Source organism: Chiroxiphia lanceolata, chromosome Z, assembly GCF_009829145.1.
Source record: "Chiroxiphia lanceolata isolate bChiLan1 chromosome Z, bChiLan1.pri, whole genome shotgun sequence".
Classification (NCBI taxonomy): domain Eukaryota; kingdom Metazoa; phylum Chordata; class Aves; order Passeriformes; family Pipridae; genus Chiroxiphia; species Chiroxiphia lanceolata.
In genome coordinates this window covers 83,076-105,297 of record NC_045671.1, presented here as the reverse complement: position 1 = coordinate 105,297, position 22,222 = coordinate 83,076, and the positions used below count along the sequence as shown (strand labels likewise).

General features: G+C 52.8%; 1 protein-coding gene across 1 annotated transcript in view; it reads left to right on the top strand.

Annotated features, from left to right (window-relative positions):
* The window catches only part of TCF4 (transcription factor 4), a 114,775-nt gene that overhangs the window by 27,267 nt on the left and 65,286 nt on the right, over positions 1-22,222 (top strand). The window contains 2 exon segments of the mRNA XM_032676026.1: positions 7,013-7,074; positions 8,601-8,697. Coding sequence (XP_032531917.1) covers positions 7,013-7,074; positions 8,601-8,697 — 159 coding nt within the window.

Below are 22,222 nucleotides of genomic sequence, written 5' to 3'. Positions count from 1 at the left end.
CTGGGCTAGTGGGAGGTGTCCCAGCCCACGGCACGGGACGAGTGAAATTCCCAGTCCTCCCCATTCCTGGGTCTGTTGGGTGGCTCTGTAAGTGCTCCCAGTGAGCACAGAGGCACATCCCGGGCTGCTCCGGGGGAGCTGATCTGTGCACACATCAACAGGATGTTGTTGGTCCCGGAGCTGCCGACAGCCGATGCCGGCAGGAAGGAAGTTTCCAAGCCCTCGGATCGAGCCGCGGTGGCGGCCAAAGGAAATGAGCCATGTCCTGCTCTCATTGTGCTCGTGGTCCTGGCATTCCCAAGGGATCCCATCCCGGGCCTTGTCTGGCACAGAGGGACTTGACTCATGTTTTGTTTTGGTGGGTTTGTGACGGGCCGTCGTTGCTCCCTGCAAACACTCCCTGCCCTAACTGGATTTGCAGCCTCCAGTGATAGTTCTGGGAGGAAAAAACAGGGAATTCTTGTTGATAGAGTTCTGATGTCCTCATGGAATGGGCTGGGTTGGAAGGACCTTAAAGCTCAGCTGCTCCAACCCCTTCCACTGGACCAGCTTGCTCTAAGCTGGCCTTGGACACTGCCAGGGATCTGGAGATCAAATATCATGGGATGCTTCCAGCTGGACAGCCAGGACAGCCCTGCCCCAATGGGTTATGGAAATCAGGATTAGGACCATCCCAGTTACATCCCGCAGCCTGGACTCACGTGGTCCCGGAATAGTGACTCAGCTCTTGTCATTCCGCTGTTTTTTGGGGGTCCTGGCAGTGATTCTGTGTTTCGGTAGCTGAGGGGATCCCAGGATTAACCAGCCCTTCGTGGGGTGAAGTAAAGCAGAGTCTAAAGATCCGTGTCCCCAATAAAAGGCTGTGCCTGGCACCCCGATGGATACCTCCAGGCTGCTGGATATCTGCGGGCTGCTTTAAAGCCCTGGATTATCCCGGAGGAAAAGCCTAGCCTGGAGCAAAGCGGCGGGAAGGGGGAAGCATATCCCAGCCCCTCGCCCGTGTTTATAGCACAGGTTTATTGCTGAAGGGAAGACAGATCGCCGGGGTTCCTCCAAATTCCTGGCAGCTTCCCTTTGCAAGGCACTAATGTTGGGATTAGCGGGTCGTTGGGAAGCCATTACCTTTCTACACCTCCCTAATTGCTTTCCTCAGGCAGAGCAGAACCGCCGGCTCCTAAAACTGCTCGTTGTGAAAGGTGGGGTTTGGGGCGGGTTGGATTCCTGCGGAGCTTTGTCCGTGCCTTTTGTAGGGTCTCGATGGCAACCTATAGGATCTCTGATTGTTTGAATGGATATATGGTCAGGTGAGGGACCAAAGCCAGGCCTCTCTCGGTGCTTGTGTCACCTTGTAACACTGAGATCAACATGTCAGGGTGGCAGGAGGGATGCGGAGCTGCTGGAGCAAGTCCAGAGGAGCCCACAGAGCTGCTCCGAGGGCTCTGGAGCCAGGCTGGGAGAACTGGGAATGTTCACCTGGAGAAGGGAAGGATCCAGAGAGACCTTGGAGCCCCTTCAGGGCCTAAAGGGACTCCAGGAGAGCTGGAGAGGGACTGGGGACAAGGCATGGAGAGACAGGACAAGCAGAATGCTTCCCACTGGTTTCGATGGGATATTGAGAAGGAATTCTTCCCTGTGAGGGTGGGGAGGCCCTGGCCCAGGTTTCCCAGAGGAGGAGGAGGAGGTAGCACCACTCAGCCAAATGATTCCAGAGTGGTTTGGGTTGGAAGGGATTTTAAGGATTAGCTGACTCCCACCCCCTGCCATGGGCAGGGACACCTCCCACTATCCCAGGTTATTCCAACCTGGTCTTGGACACTTCCAGGGATGGGGCAGCCACAGTTGCCCAGGTGAATAAAAGATAGGTTTAGATTTACATTAGACATTAAAAATGCTTTATTTGGGGATATTAGTGACTAAGGAATGGGAAAAACAGCAGTTGGGATACAAACCCAATCTTACAGCTGTTTCTATGCTCTTTGTGTCTTTCCATTCCACTGATCCCTCTTTGTTTACTTCTTCTAAATAGGGGTAATTAAAGGAAATTGGGCCTCTCTCCATGTGGGTTTGGGGCCATCACAAATCCCCAAAATGCTGGCTGGGAGAGGGACCCTACCCTTTCCACACGGGATGGAGCAACAGGACACAGGGAATGGCTTCCAGCTGGGTTAGATGGGATACTGGGAAGGAATTCCTGCCTGGGAGGGTGTGAGGGGCTGGGATGGAATTCCCAGAGAAGCTGTGGCTGCCCCATCCCTGTCAGTGTCCAGGTTGGAATAACCTGGGCTATGGAAGGCATCCCTGCCCACGGGACTGGATGATCCTTAAACCCCCTTCCATCCCAAACCATCCTGGGATCTAATTGGGAATTAGGAGTTGCTGGCAAACCCCTTTAGGAGCCCTCAGCGGCCCAGGAGCCATGAGAGGAAGCGCCTCCGGCACGGGCTGCAGAGCTGCCCCTCTGGAGCTCAGGGCCAGGCTCACCCTGAGGGGCAGATGGAGGAGTTGGCTCCAGGGCTCTCTCCCTGAACCCTGGGCATGCGGGGGGGGGCACTGCAGGAATGATGGAAGGCCGCAGGATGTGCTGGGACCTCTCTTTTGGGCAGCCCCCTCCCGTGTCTGGCAGGGAGGGAGCTGTCCCGCGGGAGATGCGGAAGCGTTTCCCACCCTCCCCTCCCAGGTGCCTTTTAATTCCTTCACTTTTAACCAGGTCCTCTCCCTCGGAACGGGAGCTCTGGAAGCTTCTCCTGAGCATATAGGCAGGTTGAAAGGGAGCAGCTGCTGCGGGAGCAGAGGGCAGAGATGAAGGAGCCTTCAAGGGCCCCTCACTCCAGGAGATTTCCCTTCCAAATCCCACCCGGTGTCACGGAAGTGATTCCTGGCAGAGACTTTGAGGGCTGGGCATGGAAGGGGGCAAGTTTTTCAAAAGTGCCAAAGGATTCCATTTGAGCAATTTGAGTTGTGGTGCCTCCAGAGTCCTGGGAAAAGGCCCAGGGAAGCTGGATCCAGGGAAAGGCGAGGAGAAGCTGTGCAGGGCAGGTGCTGGAGCTGGAGGAGCTTTGGCGTATGTGTTCGGATATAACTTTGGAACAGGTTGTCCGGAGAAGTTGTGGATATCCCACCACCCCTGGAAGTGGCCAGGATGGATGGGGCTGGCATAAAGTGGTCTAGTGGAAGGTGTCCCTGCCCATGGCAGGGGGTGGAATGGGATGATCCTTAAAATCTCTCCCAACCCAAACAATTGTGGGATCGGAGGATTCCATTTGGTGTCCATTTTTATCCTGCAGGAGGGACAGACATCCATGAGGAAGGGAATGAAATCCATGGCAGGGGGCTACAATTAGAGGATTTCCAAGGTCTCTTCCAAGCCAAACTATCCCAGGATTCTAGTTCCAAGCCCTTGCCATGGGCATGGACACATCCCCTCTCCCTGACCTTTTCCCAGTGGTTTATCTTCCCTCCCCAAGGCTGGATTAGAGCAGGGAAATCCCAGCCTGTCCTTAGGGTTTCCCAGTTCCCTTGCTTTGCTGTAAAAATCCAGGTAATCAGTGACTTACGATTCCTATGGAATCGGGCTGGGGGGGATTTGTCCCTTTGGGTTGCTCTTCCTTGCCTGGGAAGTTCCAGATCTGCTCCTGCCAGTGGCCGGTGGCTCCCAACATTTGCCGAGGGCAACCCACCCACTTTATATGCAAATGCCCTTTGATATCATTGGCAGACAGAGGCGGCCATGGAAATTAAACTGGAATTAAAATTCCCTTCCCCAAACCCCCCAAACCGAGCACAAAATGCTCTCCACTGGATGTCTTTTCCTGGTGGGATCTGATTTCCCTTACATCCTGTCTGCAGTCAGACCAGGATCCTTTATTCCCTGCACGAGGACACCTTCCACTATCCCAGGTTGCTCCAAGCCCCATCCAACCCTGCCTTGGACATTCCAGGGATGGAGCTGCCATCCCATCGTTTCAGAGCCAGCAGGTCCCTCCAAAGCTCTGGAAAAGCTGGAATGATGCAGATGGAGCAGAAAGTATCTGGATAGGGCTGCCCAACAATGTGGAGGTTTGTGAGCTCACCCCACAGCAGGACAATGGGATCTTTGTTGGGAATATCCAGGCTGGGAACAGTTGAGTTTGTTTACCCTGCTGGTGTTTCACAGCGGTGTCTCCGTGGATATTTGTGCAGGCTTTGGGAATTTCAGGCACCAAAGAAAGGGCCCATCTGATCCCAGGAATGACTTTCTCCTCCTCCCCTCCCCTCCCTTCCTGTTGTTTGGGGCTTGTTTTCTCCAGTTCTGCTGATATTTGGAGCCAAAAGCTTCCGGAAGAGAAGGGCCCTGGGGGACGTGCAGTTTAAACTTCCCAATCCCTGAGCTGATCCAGTCTCCAGGTTCGCTCTGGTTTTGACACAATTCCTACAAGGAGAATTGTGATTTTAAGGATCATCTTCTTCCAGGTGCCCCAGAGAAGCTGTGGCTGCCCCATCCTTGGAATTGTCCAAGGCCAGGCTGGAGCAGCCTGGGATAGTGGAAGGTGTCCCTACCCATGGCAAGGGGTGGTACTGGATGATCCTTGAAATCCCTTCCAGCCAAACCATCCATGATTCCATGACTCTTTAAATCCCACCTTTTTGATCATGTATTTCCTGAAAAAAATTCCCCAACCTACCCATGATGATTCCCTTATTGGAATATCCCGTTGTCTAATGTGGTTAAATCAGGTTGATTTCCCAAATTCTGGCATTCTGGGCAAATAACATCAGCATCCCAGTTTATAACTCTGGGATAAATCCAAGCTCCAATAAGTCCCTGGAGGATTTTTGCCATGACTTTGGAGCCACTGGAGTTTCCCATTCCCAATCACCCCCGTGACAGGACTTGGAGGGACCACAATAAACTCCTGGAATTCAGTTTAGGAGCCTACAAACCTTCAGGATCACCCAGTTCCACCCCGTGCTGTGGGCAAGGACACCTTCTTCCCGGCTGGCTGATCCTGGAGGTCTCTTCCAACCGTGATGATGATTCCATGAGTTTGAAAAACTCTGGAAATTTAAGATATTTCCCAAATCCAGCTTCTTCCACAGGTGGAGCTTATTCTAGGGCTCAAAGGTCCATGTCTTCACCTTCTTTTCCCTGGAGCTGAGATAAAGCCTTGGTGTTAGAACAAGAGCTCCGTGTTCCTCTCTGGCCAAGGAATCAGGGCTTGGATTTGGGGCTTTTCTTGGGAAGCACCGGAGCAGGAGCCGACCCCCACAGATTGTCCTGATGAGAACTAAAGGGCCTTTTTCCAATCAGGGGAATAACCGGATTAGGCCCCTGTGTTGTGTCAGCCTGCCCGGATTCAATTAGGGCCGGGGAAATGGATTTGTCCGTCACAGTTACTTCATTAGGGCCCCTCAGTGATGGCTTGCAGGGAGTCGGGAGCACTCGGCACCTCTGGAGCACAAACACAGGGATAACTGGGAGAGGCCGGCACGAGACTCCGGGCAAAATGCATGGCACGCACCGCTCCTCGTTTTCTGAAGGAGCGCTGGGAGGTTGGGAAGGAATTCCCAGCTGGGAGGGGGGGAGGCCCTGGAATGGATTTCCCAGAAGATGCCCCATCCCTGGAAGTGTCCAAGGCCAGCTTGGAATAACCTGGTCTCTGGAAGGTGTCACTGCTCACGGGAGTGGACAGTCCTTAAAACCCCTCCCATCCCACCCCATTCCATGATTGTTTGCTTCCAAAATAACCCAAACTGCCCAGAGCCCTCCAGGTGCTGATGGTGGAAGCTCTGCCCATCCCAATCCCTGGGATGGCATCCAGTGGTTTTTAGCTCCGCAGAGTGAATTGGCTGTTCCACAACACGAGTGATTTTTGAGGATCCTGCTAATTAACCCTCTGGAATGATTGAGTGGGTCTGTCAGAGAAATGATCCACACTTTCTTTCCCTTTTTTTTTTCCTGGAGTTTAATTAAATATTTACCTTGGAGTGCCTCGTGCTGTGAACACCTTCATCTGTTCTGGAGATAATGGAATTCCTAATTGGGAGAAAGTGGGAAACTCTGTCAATGTGTCAGGATTTGGGTCTTGGGAATCCCCCAGATTCAGTCCCAGTACCTGGATTTTGAGTGTTTCTCAAATTCCCACTGCTCCCAGAAGCTGGATGGACAGGTGGGAAGGGAGCTGCTGGTGGGTTTTGGCAGCACTTGGAGAAAGTTTTTCCGGCCAGAAACACCCAAAATGTGGGTTTTGAATTCCATTAAAGCTCCTGTTTGTGCGTGGAAAAGGCAAGGGATGCTGGCATTCCCCAGGGATGGTGTGGGGATGTGGGAGTGAGCTGGGAAACAGCACTGCAATGGGCCAAAACAGTGTTTGAGATCAACGTCAATCCCGTTTCCTGAGGTTTAACATAAAAAGGAAGGAATTTGAGCACTTCCAGTGCTTCCATGTGTTTTTCCAGGGAGGTTGTGGATTCCCCATCCCTGGAAGTGTCCCAGGCCAGGTTGGAGCAATCTGGGATAGTGGAAGGTGTCTGGGTGGGAACCAGATGATCCTTTAAATGCCCTCCACCCCAACCCATTCTGTGAAAAGCAGAGCAGGAATACTGGGAATGTCCCGTTGTATCCATGGATCTGGCACATCCCACCTCCCCTTCCCTGGGTGACCCTCGAGTGTAAAACACACCCCGCCCTTTCCCCTCCAGCTTTTCCTCTTGGACAATCGCATTTCAACTGTCTGTTCATCCCTGTTTTCTGCCGGAGATTTGGGTCGGGTTGGAGCTGTGTCAGCGACGCCACTCCCGAGTGTCAGGGACTCAATCCAGCGCTGGAATTGCGCCGCTCCAGCCCCCGTTCCTGAGGGTCCGGCTGGTTCCCGCCGCGCATTTCAATGAGTTAATTGGAGCTCCGGGTCAGGAGCCGCTTCCCGGCCCCCGGTTCTTAATTAAAGGCACCGGGAGATTAATTTGAAGCGTTAATTTAAAAGTGCCGGCACAAAAGGCAGGAATTATTGCCACTAAAGAACTTCCTTGTCCCCAGATGTAGAAGACAGAACCAGCTCAGGGTCCTGGGGGAATGCAGGCCATCCGAGTCCATCCCGGGTAAGTACATCTAATCTCCCTCCCTCAGCCTGGGAACGTGCAATCCAGGACAGACGGGCCCGGCCGCTCGGCTGCTCCTTCAAGGGCCTTTTAATATTCAACCTGCACCTAGGCTCGGATCTGGCACCTGCTCCAGGGGAACTGGATCATCCCGGGCCCTGGGAAGGTGTCCCTGCCCACCCGTGGGATGGTCTGTAAGGTCCCTTCCACCCCCAGCCATTCCATGATTTTTAGGGATATTAATTAGACGTTTATTGCGAGGCTCCCTCAGCCCCGGCCCCACCCGAGCACAGCTGGCACAGGCTGTTTCCCAGGGTTTCACCCCCTGCACTGGGATTTTTAGGGATTGGGGGTGTCCCGAAGCCTGAGGGGAGGGCCAGCCCCCATCCCTGTGCCAGGGCTCACATTCCATGGCCATACCTGGCCATTCCATGGCCACTGACCATCCCTGGCCATCCCATGTCGCCCCCGGCCATTCCATGACCGCTGACCTTCCTGCCCCTGTTCCCAATGGAGCATCCCAGCTTTTCCCTTCCTCCAGGCTGAGCATGGCTGGTGCCTCAGCTCTGCGCTGCTCATTCCCTGTTTATCCCCCTTTATTCCCTCCAAACCCATAGAGAACACTCAGGGTGGGCAAGAAGTGGCTTCTCTCTTCCTCATGCCCTGAGTTAAATTTGTTCTAATTCCTGTTTAATTGTTTTCCCATTAATTGGAAGGCTTAGGGCTCCGTCAGCTCTGTGCCCTGGAACGGGGAGGAGGAGCGGGATTGGGCCCTCCATCCCCTCTTCACCCCCTCTCCACCCCCTCTCCATCCCCTCCTCATCCCCAGTCCAGGGCCTTTCCCTCGGGGCAGCCCAGGGGGATCCCCCATTTCCCTATCCCTCGGAGGGGAGGAATCCCAGTACCTTTTCTTCTCCATCCTGCTTTGCATCCCTGACGTCATTCCCGCCCGGCATGTTGATTTTTCTCCCCTTTTTTCCCCCTTGACACTTGTATTGCTTCCCAGGGAAAAATGTTTTGAAAAGGAAGTTGGGAATTGGCACACACCGATTATTTCTGCCTCCAAACCCCTGAATGAAGTTGGGAGATAGAAAGAAAGGGAGCACGAGCCTGGGAGGAATTCGGGAATTTGAATCAGGGCTGGGCATTAACCACCAGAATTATTCCACAAACAGCCTGACCTCGCTTTTCCCTGCTGGAATGGCATTCCCACAGCGGGAGACTCGGCTTCTCCTGACTCTTTCTTCCATATTGTGAGCAGGAGGACCCTTCTGAGAGGGTTTATTGCCCAGCACAGAATTCCAGGAGCATCATCCCAGTCCTCCGTTCTCCCCATGGTAAAGTCAATTTGTGGTGAACCAAAACATTGAAACAGCATTAAAAACTCCCTGGAATGTGACATTCCAGGGGAAAAAATCCAGGGAATGATGCTTCATAGAGCAGGTTTAACATTTAGCAGGGAATGACGGGCTTGGGGGTCGGGGAAACGCTGCTCCAACGCGTGTTTTATCCCGGTTTCCCGGCAGAACTATGGAGATGGGACTCACTACGATCACATGGCCAGCAGAGACCTCGGCTCCCACGACAATCTCTCTCCTCCCTTTGTCAATTCCAGGATACAAAGTAAGGACATGGAATTTTCTACTTTAATCAGGGGCTGAAATTGGGATATATGAAGCAGAAACAAAATCCAGAGGGTTTAAATCCCTCTTCATTCCTTAGAAGGGGGGGAACGTGGGATATTCCTAATTTTTCCTGTTTTAAGGTATAAAAATGTGCTGTGGTGATGCTTATTATTTTTTATATATTATATATATATATATAACTGTGTTTTCTTGCTGGGCTTGGGATGCAAAATTTCCCCAGAGAGGTAAATGGTGTTTTCCTGAGGCTCAACTTTTCCTTGCCTGGTTGGACACTCTGGGAACGGGATTTTTAAAGCAGAAAAGGCTTTTTGAAAATACAGTAAATAAATAGTAACCCAAGGGACCAAACAGCTGGTGAGGGACACTGGGAATGTTGTTTGGAGGGGGACAGATCGCTGCCTGCTGGGATCTGGACTCCAAATCCTTGTGTCTGATTGAGGGGAGCCCAGGTGGGCAAGAGGCACCTGGATTGTATCAGTCACAGGGGGGAATCCTGGGATCAATTCCGGGCTCGCCAGGTACAGGATAATGAGGGGCTGGAGCATGTGCAGGGAAAGGAAGAGAGTTTGGGAATGCTCTGGAGCAGCAGGAGCGGCTGAGGGAGCTGGGGGGGCTGAGCCTGGAGAAAAGGAGGCTCAGAGGGGACCTTCTGGCTCTGCAACTCCCTGATGGATCCAGGGGGGAATTGGGCCCTGCTCCCAGGGAACAAGGGACAGCAGGAGAGGGAAGTGCCTCAAGTTTCACCAGGGGAGGGTCTGGTCGGACATCAGGAAGAATTTGCTCCTGGAAAGGGTGGTCAGGCCTTGGAAGGGGCTGCCCAGGGGAGCAGGGATCCAGGTGGATCCCCATCCCTGAAGGTGGCACTCAGTGCTCTTGTCCAGGATCAGTCTCAGCTTGGACTCCACGGATCCTGGAAGGTTTTGCAGCCTCAGGAGTCCTGGGATTTGGCTTTGGTCCCCCCGCGTGGCCGAGGAGAGGCTGGGATTGGTCAGGAGTGACTGCTGGCTCCCGCCGTTAACGAGGGTGATTAAAGTGAAGAGGTGATGTCAGAGTGTCCCTCACCTCCGGCTGGGCCAAGATCCCGCCCCAGTTCCCTCAGGGAACTCACCCGGCTCTGCTTTACAGCCCTGAGCCCGCTCCAAGGAAAACACGGAACTGGGGCTGCCATAGATCACTCCACAGCCCCCCCAGCCGTCCCTCGGCCCGCGGGATTGGGAAAGAGCTGGGAGTTGTTGAGCAGTGCTGGAGCTTGGAGTGGTTCGTGCGGATTCCCAGCCAAGGCACGGTTACGACAGTTTGGGAAAGGCTCGGGAGAAGCCAAGAAAAGCAGGGAAATTTCACCACTCCCTCCTGCACTCACGCCACGGGGCTGAGGGAGAGCACAGGGAGCCAGGGAGAGCCGCTGCTGCCGCTTCCCACCTGAACATTTACCTGCAAACCGGCAAGCCCGGAAGCATCTCGCCCTCTCCTACCGGGCCTGGGTTTCCCGAAAAATCTCAGTCCTGCTTCTCCCAGTTTTAAAGAAAACAGTGTTTTCTCTTGGTTTAAGAAATATTTGGTTTATAAAAACACAGTTGGGGGCACCTGGGGAAGGAATGCAGAAGGATTCAGGATTCCAGAGTTCCTGATAAGGGATTTTGAGAGCATCCTCATGTTTCTAGAAGGTTCTGCTTAATTGCCTTGGAGGGGTTTTCCCGGGTGCGAGAGTGGGACGGGTGCAGGTGTCCCTCCTGCTCTAGCATTCCCTGGGAATAGGCTGGGAGAGCTTTGTATGGGAGTGGGAACCCATAAGCAGCAGCAGGACAGACGCTGCAGTTATGGATATCCAGGATGGGGGCTGGGAGTGTTCTGTGCTCCGGTTGTGTCGGCGTTTGGGATTTTGGGAGGAATTTATGCGCAGGGCTCTTCACTCAGACCAGACTGTGGCTCCGACTCCACTTATTCCAAATGGATTCCCTCATTTCCCTTCCCCTGGCAGCGCTCTGGACTCTCCCAAGGAAAGCTTCCTGTCAATTTGGGTGTCAGGATCCGGCTGTGGGTTCCTTTCCATCCTTTCTCCCCTTTCCCTTGGCAACTGATGCAGAGCCTGACAATCTTCCCCCTTAAACTGGTTCATACTGGTGTGTTCCGTCGGCTCGGCTGGAGTGGCTCCTGCTGTGGGATGAGGGCTGTGGAATCATGGGATTCAGATTGGAAAAGCCCTCTGGGACCATGGAGTCCACCACTAACCCCTGTCCCTGGCACGTCCAGCCTCGCTTCTCATCGCCCCTCCCCTTCCCAGGCATCCTGGTTGGGAATGCTGCTTGCCCTGCTCCTTGAAATACCCTGTTAAAGGGACGGGAAATCATTTCCCATCGCTTTTCGACCCTGTGTGACTTCCTGGAGCATTTCCCTGCAGGGAAGTGGTTCAACACTCCTGGGGGGATTTTGAGATTGTCCTGTGCAGGGCCGGGAGCTGGACTCAGTGATTCCCTTCCAAGTGAGGGGATTCCAGGATCCTGTGATTCCAGGGAGGTTCCAGGTGCTGCTGGTTTAGGAGGTGACCTCTGGGTGATAATTTGTCGTGGTTCTTGTGGTCATCATGTGACAGCTGCAGGTTCCTTGGAGTTCCATCCCTCTCCTGGCTTTGCCTACCAGGAATATTTAGGTTTGTGCTTCCAAGTGCTCTGAACATCCCTAGGAGAGCTGGAATTTTGTGCAGATTAGGGAAGTTTCCCCAACACAGCATTAAAAGGCCCCACTTCCAGTTGCTAAACTGTCAGCATCTGGGCAGGAATTTTCCATGCTGGGGCTCTGACTCAGCCGGCTCTGTGGTTTCTTACCCTTCTACAGGACTGATTTCAACATTCCCTCAAGTGGGATTCCATTTCACCCCGGCACTTTTGGGATTTGCTTGGTTGGGAACATTAATTCCCTTTCACACCACCTCTGTTATGTCAGGTGGCTCCTGCTCTGCAGCTGGAGCAGGGAAGGGGCACCAGGAACCGGGAGGGAAGCAGCAAAACCTGTCCAGGAATTCCAAGGTTGGAAGGGGCTTGCAGCACCCCGGGGTGGTGGGAGGTGTCAGGGTTGGAATGAGGTGGGATTTAAGGTCCTTCCAACCCAAACCAATCTGGGATTCTGGGAACCTAAAAAGGTCAGGAAAGGCCTTTGGAAACCCCAAAACTGGGAATTCCAGGCTCTAGTGTTCCTTTGAAGTGTTTTCCACTCACAGAGCTGATCCAGCCCAGCACCAGTTTTAGGAGAATCATGGCATCATGGAATGGTTTGGGTTGGAAGGGACCTTAAGGCCCAATTTATCCCACCCCCTGCCATGGGCAGGGACACCTCCCACTACCCCAGTTTGCTCCAAGCCCTGTCCAACCCAGCCTTGGACGCTCCAGGGACCCTACATCCTTGGAGACCTTCCAAAGTCGTGATTTAATGCCGAGTGCAACCTGGAAAGGTGCTTTAAAATGCATTGTGGGAGCCACAAAGCTGGAAAGAGAAACACATTCCCACTCCAAAGCAGGAGTTAATAGATTTGTCAGTGCTGCCAGTCAGGATTCCGGGCCCGGCATCCAACTCCAGCCGCTCGACAGTCCCGGAGAAAGGAGATGACAAGGACATCTCCATTTCCTTGGGAAGAGCAGAGATGTGTACATAGAAACTGGCTGCTCTGGTGGCTGAAACGTGAGGTTGGCCTGCAGAGTTTGCCGGGAGGTTTACATTCCTTGGAATCTGGGCCTCAAACAAGCCGAGTTGTTTTGTGGGACAGGCTGGAGTTGTCCTCTCTGAAGGCAGCAGGAATGGCCTCCTGCCCAGAATCCCGGTCTCCTGTCCATTATCCCAGACTCCCGTCCATAATCCCGGTCTCCTGCCCATAATTCCAGCCCCCTGCCCAGCTCTCCCGTTGTGATGCCAGGCTTGGAGCTGGATTTATCCCCTGGAGAGGGAAACAGCTTCTCCAGTGACATCCAGAGGTGCTTTAGTGGTTAAGGAGCTCCTGCTCTTCCCAGGGATTATTGGAGCTTGGCTTTCCAAGCTTTTGTTGCTGGTGTTGGTGGCAGAGGGAATTTTGAGCTCCCACCTGCCTGGGCATTAAGAGAAACCTGGAAGTGACTTCCTTAAATATTCATGAAGAGGGAAGAACTCAATCTGGGAAGTGGGAAGCGTCCCTGCCCGTGATGGGAGGGGTGGGAAGGAGGTGAGATTTGAGGTCCCTTCCAACCCAACCCATTCCAGGATTCTATGTATGAAAAAAAATAATTCAAATAATAATAATTCAAATAACAATAATTAAAATAATAATAATGTAAAAACAATCATGTAAAATAGTAATTTGAAAAATAATAATTAAAAATAATAATTTAAAAAGGAATAAACCACCCAATAATTTAAAAATTACAAAAAAAAAAAACAACAAAAAACCCCCCAGCACCAAAAAACCCCTGGGGTTTCTGACTGAATTCCAGTTTCCTGGAGTTTCCTGGATGAAGTTTCTGTGGCTGGAGTGTTTCTTCCTGAGCCTCACCCAGGGATCCCGGGGCTGTTTGGGGGGACATGCCGGGCTGGGATTTGCATTACAGCTGGAAAATGGACATGTGGGAAAATCTGGGAAACAAAACCAATTTGGTGAATTAGTGGGTCATTTCCATAGGCGGTCATGGTCCGTTGGGCAGGGAAAAACAATGGGTTTGTTATGCTCCTGGTTAAAGCCCAGAGTGGCCAACAAAGCCCAGTTTAATTAATAAGCGCTCAGAGCCCGGCCCCGCAGTCTGAACTTCCCAGCCTGGAGAGGTGGGGAATTCAAGGAGGAGCTGCAGACAGAAAAGCAACTTGTTTTGGGGAGCTTTGGTGGATTCTGCTGGAAAATGATGGATCTGAGGGGTGGGGGGGCTGAGCTGTGCTGCCGGTTTAGGTTTAGGACAAGCTTTGCGCTGTGGTGCTTAAAACTAAGGGCTCCCTGAATTCCTGCCGGAATTTTCTGTCTCCATCCAAGAAAGAGTGATCCTCCCTTTCTGTGGGAAAACGTGCCGCTCTGGAAGCAAAAAATGCTTTGATTTTTATAGTTAAAATGTGAATTCCTGTCCTTGGGATTGTTCCGGGAATGACTCTTCCCTCGGCTCTCCAGCTGCATTGGGATGGAGGCACGGAATAGGTCAGTCTAGTCTGAGGAATGACAGGAGGGTCCAGGAATTCTCTGCAGCCTCATGCCAGTATATCCCTCTGCCATATGGTTGGAATTACGGGCAGCACCAGTTCTCCCACCACACAAGGCTGAGGGGACACTTTGATCCTGGGACATGCAAAGGGAAAAGCTCCGGAGCATGGATTTAACGGGAACCAGCAGCACTTTAATTCCATTATATTCCTTTCTAACAAAAATCAGAGTATTCCCATTTATCCCTTTATCCCATAGACTTTTGCTGCCTTAATATTCCAAAAAGGAGGGACGGGGAGGGATATTCTGGGAAGCAAACCCAGCGAATAGATTTGGGAAAGAAGCAATCAGGCCAAGGATCAAATATTGCAATGCTTGGCTTTGTGGGTGTTTATGTTTATATTTGGGGGAATTATCCATGAAAACCGGGTTGGATTAAAAAAAGAATGGAAGGAAAGGAAACCAGGAATAAAAGGTGTAAAATTCCAAGTTCAGGGAAGGTGTGGGATGAGGTTTAGTGTTAAAAGAGGAGCTGAGAGCAAAGGGAGAGGCAGGGGGTGAAGATAAACAATCCCGACAGATTATTGTGATGCAGAAGGAGCATGAGGCTGGAACAGGGAATTTTTAGGACCTCTCAGAGCTGGAAAGGGGAATTTATTGACAGATGATGTAGACACTGCTGAAAAATAAATGGATTTTTCGCCTCAGTGTTCACAAAAGAGGACGGGGAACAGATGCCAGAATCGGCTCTAAATTTCCCAGGAGAGAGGTGAGAAATATTGAAGGAAATAGGGATTATTCCAGACTGGGGGATCACACGGTGGGTGAGAATATCAGTAGAGGGATTAAACTAGAGAGGAGACATCCCAGAATCCTTAAATAAGAGCAGAAAAAGGACTATTCCATGTTTATCCAGCCAAACACCTCCTGGCCATCCTTAGTGCCCTCAGCATCCACAGGGCAGGGCTAAATAGGATTTTGGGAAGGAATTTCTGGCTGGGAGGGTGGGGAGGTCCTGGCACAGATTGCCTGGAGATGTTGTGGGTTCCCCATCCCTGGAAGTGTCCAAGGCCAGGTTGGAATAACCTGGGATAGTGGAAGGTGTCCCTGCCGATGGCAGCAGGTTAGAACAAGGTGGTCCCTTCCACTTTCAGCCCTTTGAGGGCTGAAAAAAACCCTCAAAGGGTCTGAGGGTTCTGAAGGGTGGGAAACCCCTCACGGGGCTGAGGGCTCAAAATGGCGGGAAACCCCTCACGGGGGCTGCTGAGGGCTGGGGGGCTGAGGAGCGCGAACCCCTCACGGGGGCTCCTGAAGGTTGCAGAGGCTGCAAAATCCTTTGAGGGTCTGCTGAGAAATGGTGAGGTAAAAAACACCTAAAAGGGTCTGCTGAGGGTTGGGTTGGGGGGCTGAGGGGTCTGAAACCCCTAAAAGGATTTGCTGTGTGTTGGGGGTCTGAAACCCCTGATGGGGTCTGCTGAGGGCTGGAGGGTCTGAGGGGCACAAAACTCTTTGAGGGTCTGCTGATGTTTGAAGGGAATGAGGGGTCTGAAACCCTTGACAGGGTCTGCTGAGGGCGGGGGGGTCTGAAGGGCAGGAAACCCCTCACGGGGCTGAGGGCTCAAAATGGCGGGAAACCCCTCACAGGGGCTGCTGAGGGCTGGGGGACTGAGGAGCGCGAACCCCTCACGGAGGCTGCTGAGGGCTGTGGAGGCTGAGAGGCACGAAACCCTTCAAGGGTCTGCTGAGAAAGGGTGAGGTGTGAAACCCCTAAAAGGGTCTGCTGAGGGATGAGGGTCTGAGGGGTCTGAAACCCCTCACAGGGTCTGCTGAGGGCAGTGCGGACCCCCCTCATGATGACGGGCAGTGGGGACCTCCCTCATGATGGGGGCAATGTGACCCCCCCTCATTCCAGGTGGCAATATGGACCTCCCTCATGTTGGGGGGCAGTGTGGGCTCCCCTCATGCTGGGGAGCAGTGTGGGCTCCCCTCATGGTGGGGGGCAGTGTGGGCTCCCCTCATGGTGGGGGGCTATGCAGACCCCCCTCACGATGGGGAACAATGTGATCCCCTCGGGAGCTCTTGGCTTCCACAGGCTGGATATCCCTGTTTTCAGATCCACCTGGGGAGTTGCTTTCCTGCCCCCATCCTGGTGGGAAGCCGTGTTAGTTGGGATCTAGTTTGTAACCCCATAAATGCTGTCGGAGCGTGGCCGACCCAGCATGTCCTGTTTGCCTCCCCCGTTTCCCCATCCTGGCATTCCCAGGAGGATTTCTTGGAGTCAGCCCCCCCTCTTTGCCTGGCAGAGCAAGTCTGTGCCTGGCTTTGATATTCTTTTTCCATGTGGGATGGTTTTGATCCCGTTCTCAGGAGCTGTCATCACCCCCCCCAGCAGTCACGATCCCGGGCTCCGCTCATGTGGCGCACACCTGGAAAATGTAGGGAAGGGCCTGGGCTTTGAAGCTCAGCTTGTTCCCTCCACATATTTGTTCCATCGTGTAATGGGATTTGCTGAGGAGACAGGGCTCAGGGGAACAGGCTGCACTTGAAAGGGAGGGAAGAGAAAATCCAGCAGGATCCGGGTGGGAGAGTCCTGCCACAGGGACAAGCCCTTGACATTGGAATGGGCACTTGGACATGGCTTGGACACGGGCACTTGGACATGGCTTGCACATGGGCATTGGGACACGGTTCCTCTAGTTACAAAAACCCTAAAAGGTTCCTCCTAATACAGTTTATTTTTTATAGGATCCTGGATGGGTTGAGTTGGAAGGGATTTTAAGGATCATCTCATTTCAACCCCCTGCCATGGGTAGGGACACCTTCCATAGCCCAGGTTGCTCCAAGCCCTGTCCAACCTGGCCTTGGACATTCCAGGATTGGACATGCACAGCTGTGGATGTGGATGTGGCACAAGGGGATGTCCCTCTCCTCCAGACCGGAGATGGATGGTCTGGGATGGGAATGAGGGTGATGAGGGATTTTAGGAGGTTTAAACATGTAAAAAGGACTTTAGTGATGGATAAGGAACGAAAGAGGGTGGTGGGAACCTGCAGCTTCCCTGGCGCATGGAATAGAACATGGGCTCCAAAGGGAATGGCAACCTGGGCTGTGGAAATCCATTAGGAATGCTGGGAGCCTCCTCGTGTCTTCCATTCTCTGTGTGGACTTGTGTTCCTGCTTAATGGGGAGCAACACATCCTGGACCTGACGGGAAACAGCACATCCAAGCTCCCCCAGTCCAAAAATAGGGTTGGTTGGTCTTTTGGGGGTTTCTTTTCCCTCCCACTTCCCGCCCCCCAGAGTTGATGGTGTGAGATCCATTGGGAAGGGTGAATAGAAGTCAAAGGAAACTCTTTTGGCACTTTGGGAGGGCCGAGGGAGCCGCGTCCCTAATCCTGCCACGGTCCTCGTCACCTTATTATTAGAGCTGTGTAAATCTGGCAGGGATTTGTGTTTGCCAAATATACCCCTGGCCTAGATTTGGGATTATATTTGGAATTCGGGCCAGTTTCCACGCCTGTGCAGTTGGGAATTTTTGCCAGTTTGGAGCATCACCACAGGAAAGGGGATAATGAAGGACAGAGGAGTCAGGAAGGGAGAGCTAAGAGTGGAAGGCAAAAAGGACAAAGGAATGTGGAGCACATTCCTGCTTTTCTGCTTGCTCCTTCCTTCCAGATCCCTAATTTTCCATTTCCAGCTGCATTGTCGCCCATTTAGAGGAATTACAGAAATTCCAGCCCCTCTTGGCCACGGGAAGGTCCTGCTGGGGTGGGAGGAGCGGATTTTCCTCAATTAAGGGCCGTAAAGCTGTGACTTCCCAAGGTCAGCAAGGGAATCCAAGGAACAAATCCCAGTGGGAGGTGCAGGGTGGGTGGACAGAGAGTCCAGTCTGTGCTGGGGTTCATTAGGGATAATTATCCATCTCCTCTGGCTGCACTGGGAGGGTGGAGAGGGATACTGCAGAATATGGGTCCTTCTGCAGTGGTGATTCATGGATTATGAACTTGGAGAGGTTTAGACGTGTCATAGGAATCATATGGGAATGTGGACCTGGAAAACTCCATCATAGAACCATGGAATGGTTTGGGATAGAAGGGATTTTAAGGATCGTCTCATTCCAAACCCCTGCCATGGGCAGGGACACCTTCCATAGACCAAGTTGCTCCAACGTGGCCTGGAACAACTTCCAGGGATGGGGAATCCACGGCCCCTCTGGGCAACCTGTGCCAGGGCCTTCCCACGCTCCCAGCCAGGAATTCCTTCCCAATATCCCATCTAAACCAGTGGGAAGCCATTCCCTGTGTCCTGTCCCTCCTGAGATGCTCCTCTGTACCAGGAAAGGGATCTGCAGGAATACAGGAGAGAATTCCCAGCCCTGGGAAGTGGAGGCAGCAGGGGCTAGGGCAGAGGGAACCCTTCATCATTATTTACCTGACTTGGAGCTCTACCTTTTCCAAAGGACACCAGATCCCTGCAATTATCTGGGAAGGGGGGAGGAGATGGGGTTTGGGTGCCTTTGATGTGGAGCTGCATCGGCTCAGCTTTGGGGAATTTCATTTGAAAGGAGCCCTTCACATCTGCTTCTTGTGCTGGAGCCAAAAAAGGGGGATTTATCCCTGCCAATGGGGGGATCCTGGAGGGTGAGAGTGACACAAACCCCTTCCAGCCCTTCCCAGGAAAAGCAGGGGATTAATAATTGGTTAGTTTGGAGAACGGGGCCTTTTCAGCTCAGTGCCATTGTGTCTTCCTTGAATCCTCTCAGAAATCCCATTTTTCCTTATATTATTAATGCAGCAGCTGTTGCAGCTCAGGCAACTTCCAGAGAAATTCTGGAGGAAAAAAAGGGGTTTATTTCCATTTTGGGAGCTTTAGTTTTGCTTGCTGCGGTTTCTGGATGGGGAGCAGGTATCCCCGAAACCCATCGGGATGTGGGTGCATCCCCCAGGTCACCACAGGGGGTTTGATCCTTCATCTCTTTATTCCTTAAGCTTCCAAAGGGCTTTTTCCCGGTTGGTTTTCCAAAGACAAGTTGTCTCTCTCCCCCCTCTGGTTGTCCAGATGATGCAGCCACAGCTGGCTGACATTTCTGTGGATCTTCCCAGCCTTTGTTGGGAAGTGGGCAGGTCACACTCAGGTTGAGGTGAATGCCATGCGCTGGATTCATCCCTGTTCCATCCAGGTGGAAGGAGACGAGGGACAGTGTTGTGCCAATGTCACCCACTGCTGCTCCTCCATGGAATAGGTGAAAATCCCTCCTTCCTGCAGCATTCTCCTTTCCTGGGGCTCAGGAAGGAGGAGCGGGGATGCAGTGCTTAGAATGTGTTCCCTCCTTGGTGTCCATCTGGGGTGAAGGGGGGGCTCGAGGGTGCTGGAGCCCTACGGGAATATTTCGGAGTTGGAATTAGGTGGGTCATGATATCCATGTGCACCACGAGGTCTGTGCTTATCCTTGGAGGTGTCCACCTGGAGAAGGGAAGGCTCCAGGGAGACTTAAGAGCCCCTTCCAGTGGCTAAAGGAGAGCTGGAGAGGGATCAGGGACAAGGCATGGAGGGACAGGACACAGGGAGTGGCTTCCCACCGGTTTCGATGGGATATTGGGCAGGAATTGCTGCCTGGGAGCGTGGTGAGGGGCTGGGATGGCGTTCCCCTGGAATGCCATCCGGGATGGCTGCCCCTGGATCCCCGGCAGTGTCCGAGGCCAGCTCGGAACAACCCGTCCTGGCGGGAGGTGTCCCTGCCCGCGGCAGGGGGGTGGAAGGAGCCGATCCTCGACCTCCCTCCCGACCCGACCGTTCCACGCCCCCCGAGGGATTCCGCGCGGAGTCCCGTGCCCGCCGCTGCCCGGGCGGGTCGCGGGTCGCGGGTCGCGGGTCGCGGGTCGCGGGTCGCGGGTCGCGGGTCGCGGGTCGCGGGTCGCGGGTCGCGGGTCGCGGGTCGCGGGTCGCGGGTCGCGGGTCGCGGGTCGCGGGTCGCGGCGGGCCGGGGGCGGGCGCTGCGGGCCGTGCGGAGTGTGACAGACTGTGAAATGGGGCGTCGCCGCGCGGCTGCGCCGCACCTGGGCCCTTCAGCTGTGATTGATCGCGCCGCTCATGTGGAAGGGGCCCATCTGCTCCGCTCCGCTCCGCTCTCCCTCCCTCCCCGCGCCGCCGCTCCGCTCCGCGCCCGGCCCGCGCCCGCCCCGGCCCCGCGCCCCGCGCTGCCGGCCCGGCCCCGCGACTCTTACTGCGGCGGGGAGCTCTCTGTCCCCGCGCCAGCGCTTAATTAAAACCGCTGACATCATGGCGGTATAATTAAGCGTGGCATTAATTAAGCTGGAATAACGATTTTTTTTTTTTATTAAGAGCTCCGCTTGCGACGACGACAAAAAAAAATCCCAAATAATTCCGTGTAAAAGCGGGAGAAAGCCATCCCGCCGCCGCCGCTCCCGCGCCGGGGAAGGACGCCCTTCGGGGGGCTCGTCTCGGCGTTTGCGGGGACGGTCGGGGGGTTGTCGCCTTTTTGCCTATTTTTTCTGCTTTTGCCCCAAAAGTGCTGATCGGCTCCTGGCATTCTGATGGCTAATTATGCATCGGAGAGCTTCGACAGCTGCATTCATCATCATAAAATGTAATAATTAATGACATTCCAACAAAGAAAAATATGCAAATGAGCGCTCATTAGCATTTTCATATTCAGCTTTGATAATGCTTTTGCTGACAAGGTTGTAATTAATGAAAATTCATGTCGCAGTCAGGAGATTGGATCGGTTTCATTCCGCTCACAATTCCCAAATGCTTGCATTATGGAAAATCGGCGGCTCTGCCAACTTTTTCAGGGAAGGGAAAAAAAACACAACACACACACACACACACACACACACACACACTAAAAGCACCAGATGCAAATGAAGGGGAGGGAGCCGTTAACTCCTTCCAGCCCTGGCCCCCTCCCAAAAAAACAGGGAAGAAAAACAACCCCAGCAGGAATACGGGAACTGCAGGAAAACTTTTCCCTCCCCTTTATTTTCCCTTTGGTTCTCCCTGTGTGCCAGTGGACTTGGAGGGGACGAGGCGCTGCCGGTGTGTTCTCTCCTGGCCTTATCCAGTTCATTCCCGGGTTGTTTGTGCATCCAAGGGTTCCTCGTGCCTGGACAGATCTGTCGGCATCGCTGGGGTGGTGGCTTAGTGTCGGGAGCAGGATCCGGCCGTGATCCTGCTGTTCCTTGGGATGGCATCTGGGACAGGATCTGGCCATGATCCTGCTGTTCCTTGGTTCAGGATCCATCCATGCTCCTGTTCCTTGGGACAGGATCCGGCCCTGGCTGCTCCTGCTCCTTATTTCTGGCATTCCCAACCCTTCCTCTGCCCTTCGGTTCCTTACAGGGACTCCAAGAATTCCACCTTTTGCCCCGTCCTGCTGTTGGTGGGGCTGTGTCAGGAAAATGCTGTGGGCTCCCCACGGTCCTCTGGTGCCAACACAATTGCAAAGGAAAAGAAAGCACCAGGGAATTGCAATTCCCGGTGTTGGGATTGTTTGTATTTATTATTCCCTCCCAAACCAGTATCCGTGTGGGAATGGGAAGCATAAGGAGGAAGAACAGGGTTGAGCCGCCTGATCCAGAGCAATTCCACGATTGCCAGTTCCAGTTAGAGCTCTTTCCCATCGATTTGAACATCAATTCTGCCCAAACAATTCCATTTTTAAGCACTTTTTAATCTCAAACTTTAGAACTTGATTTATATTTGAATATCAAAGAATTTGGGAGGTTTAAATGATCCGGGTTTATTTTTCCGGGATAATTTCCCTTTGGATGGGCAGAATGCCCAGGCAGATGGTGCAGTGGCACCTGTAAACAATCGGAATGGAGCCGTTCATCCCGGCATTTCTTGGAGCTTTTTCATTCCCTTCCATACAATAAAACTGGGATTGGGTCCTTTTTTCCCCCCAAATTCATGTTTTTGGGTTCGGGAATAAAAATATAGGATTAGGAAAAATCTGGGATTAAAAAACCCAGGGAATGAGGAGGGATAAAATAAGTCAAATCCACATTTAATTGTCTCCACACAAAATGGTTTCATTTTAAAAATTCCAGATTTGGGTAAAAAATCAGAACCAACAAAGAAACTTCCCCCAAAATCTTTATTTTATAAGGAATATATTTGCACAGGTTGTTCCTTTGCCATTGGGAAACTGGGAATGATTCTGCTAAGACACATTTCCTATAAAATCCAGTTGATCCTTGTTTTCTACCAGGAATTTGGGTTTGCCTTGTGAGGGGCTGGATAGATGGAAATAGTCCCTTTGAGCAGGAGTAAGGTGAGGAATATTTGGATTTAAAAGCTCCCAAAAACCTGGGAATACAATATCCAACCTCAATAA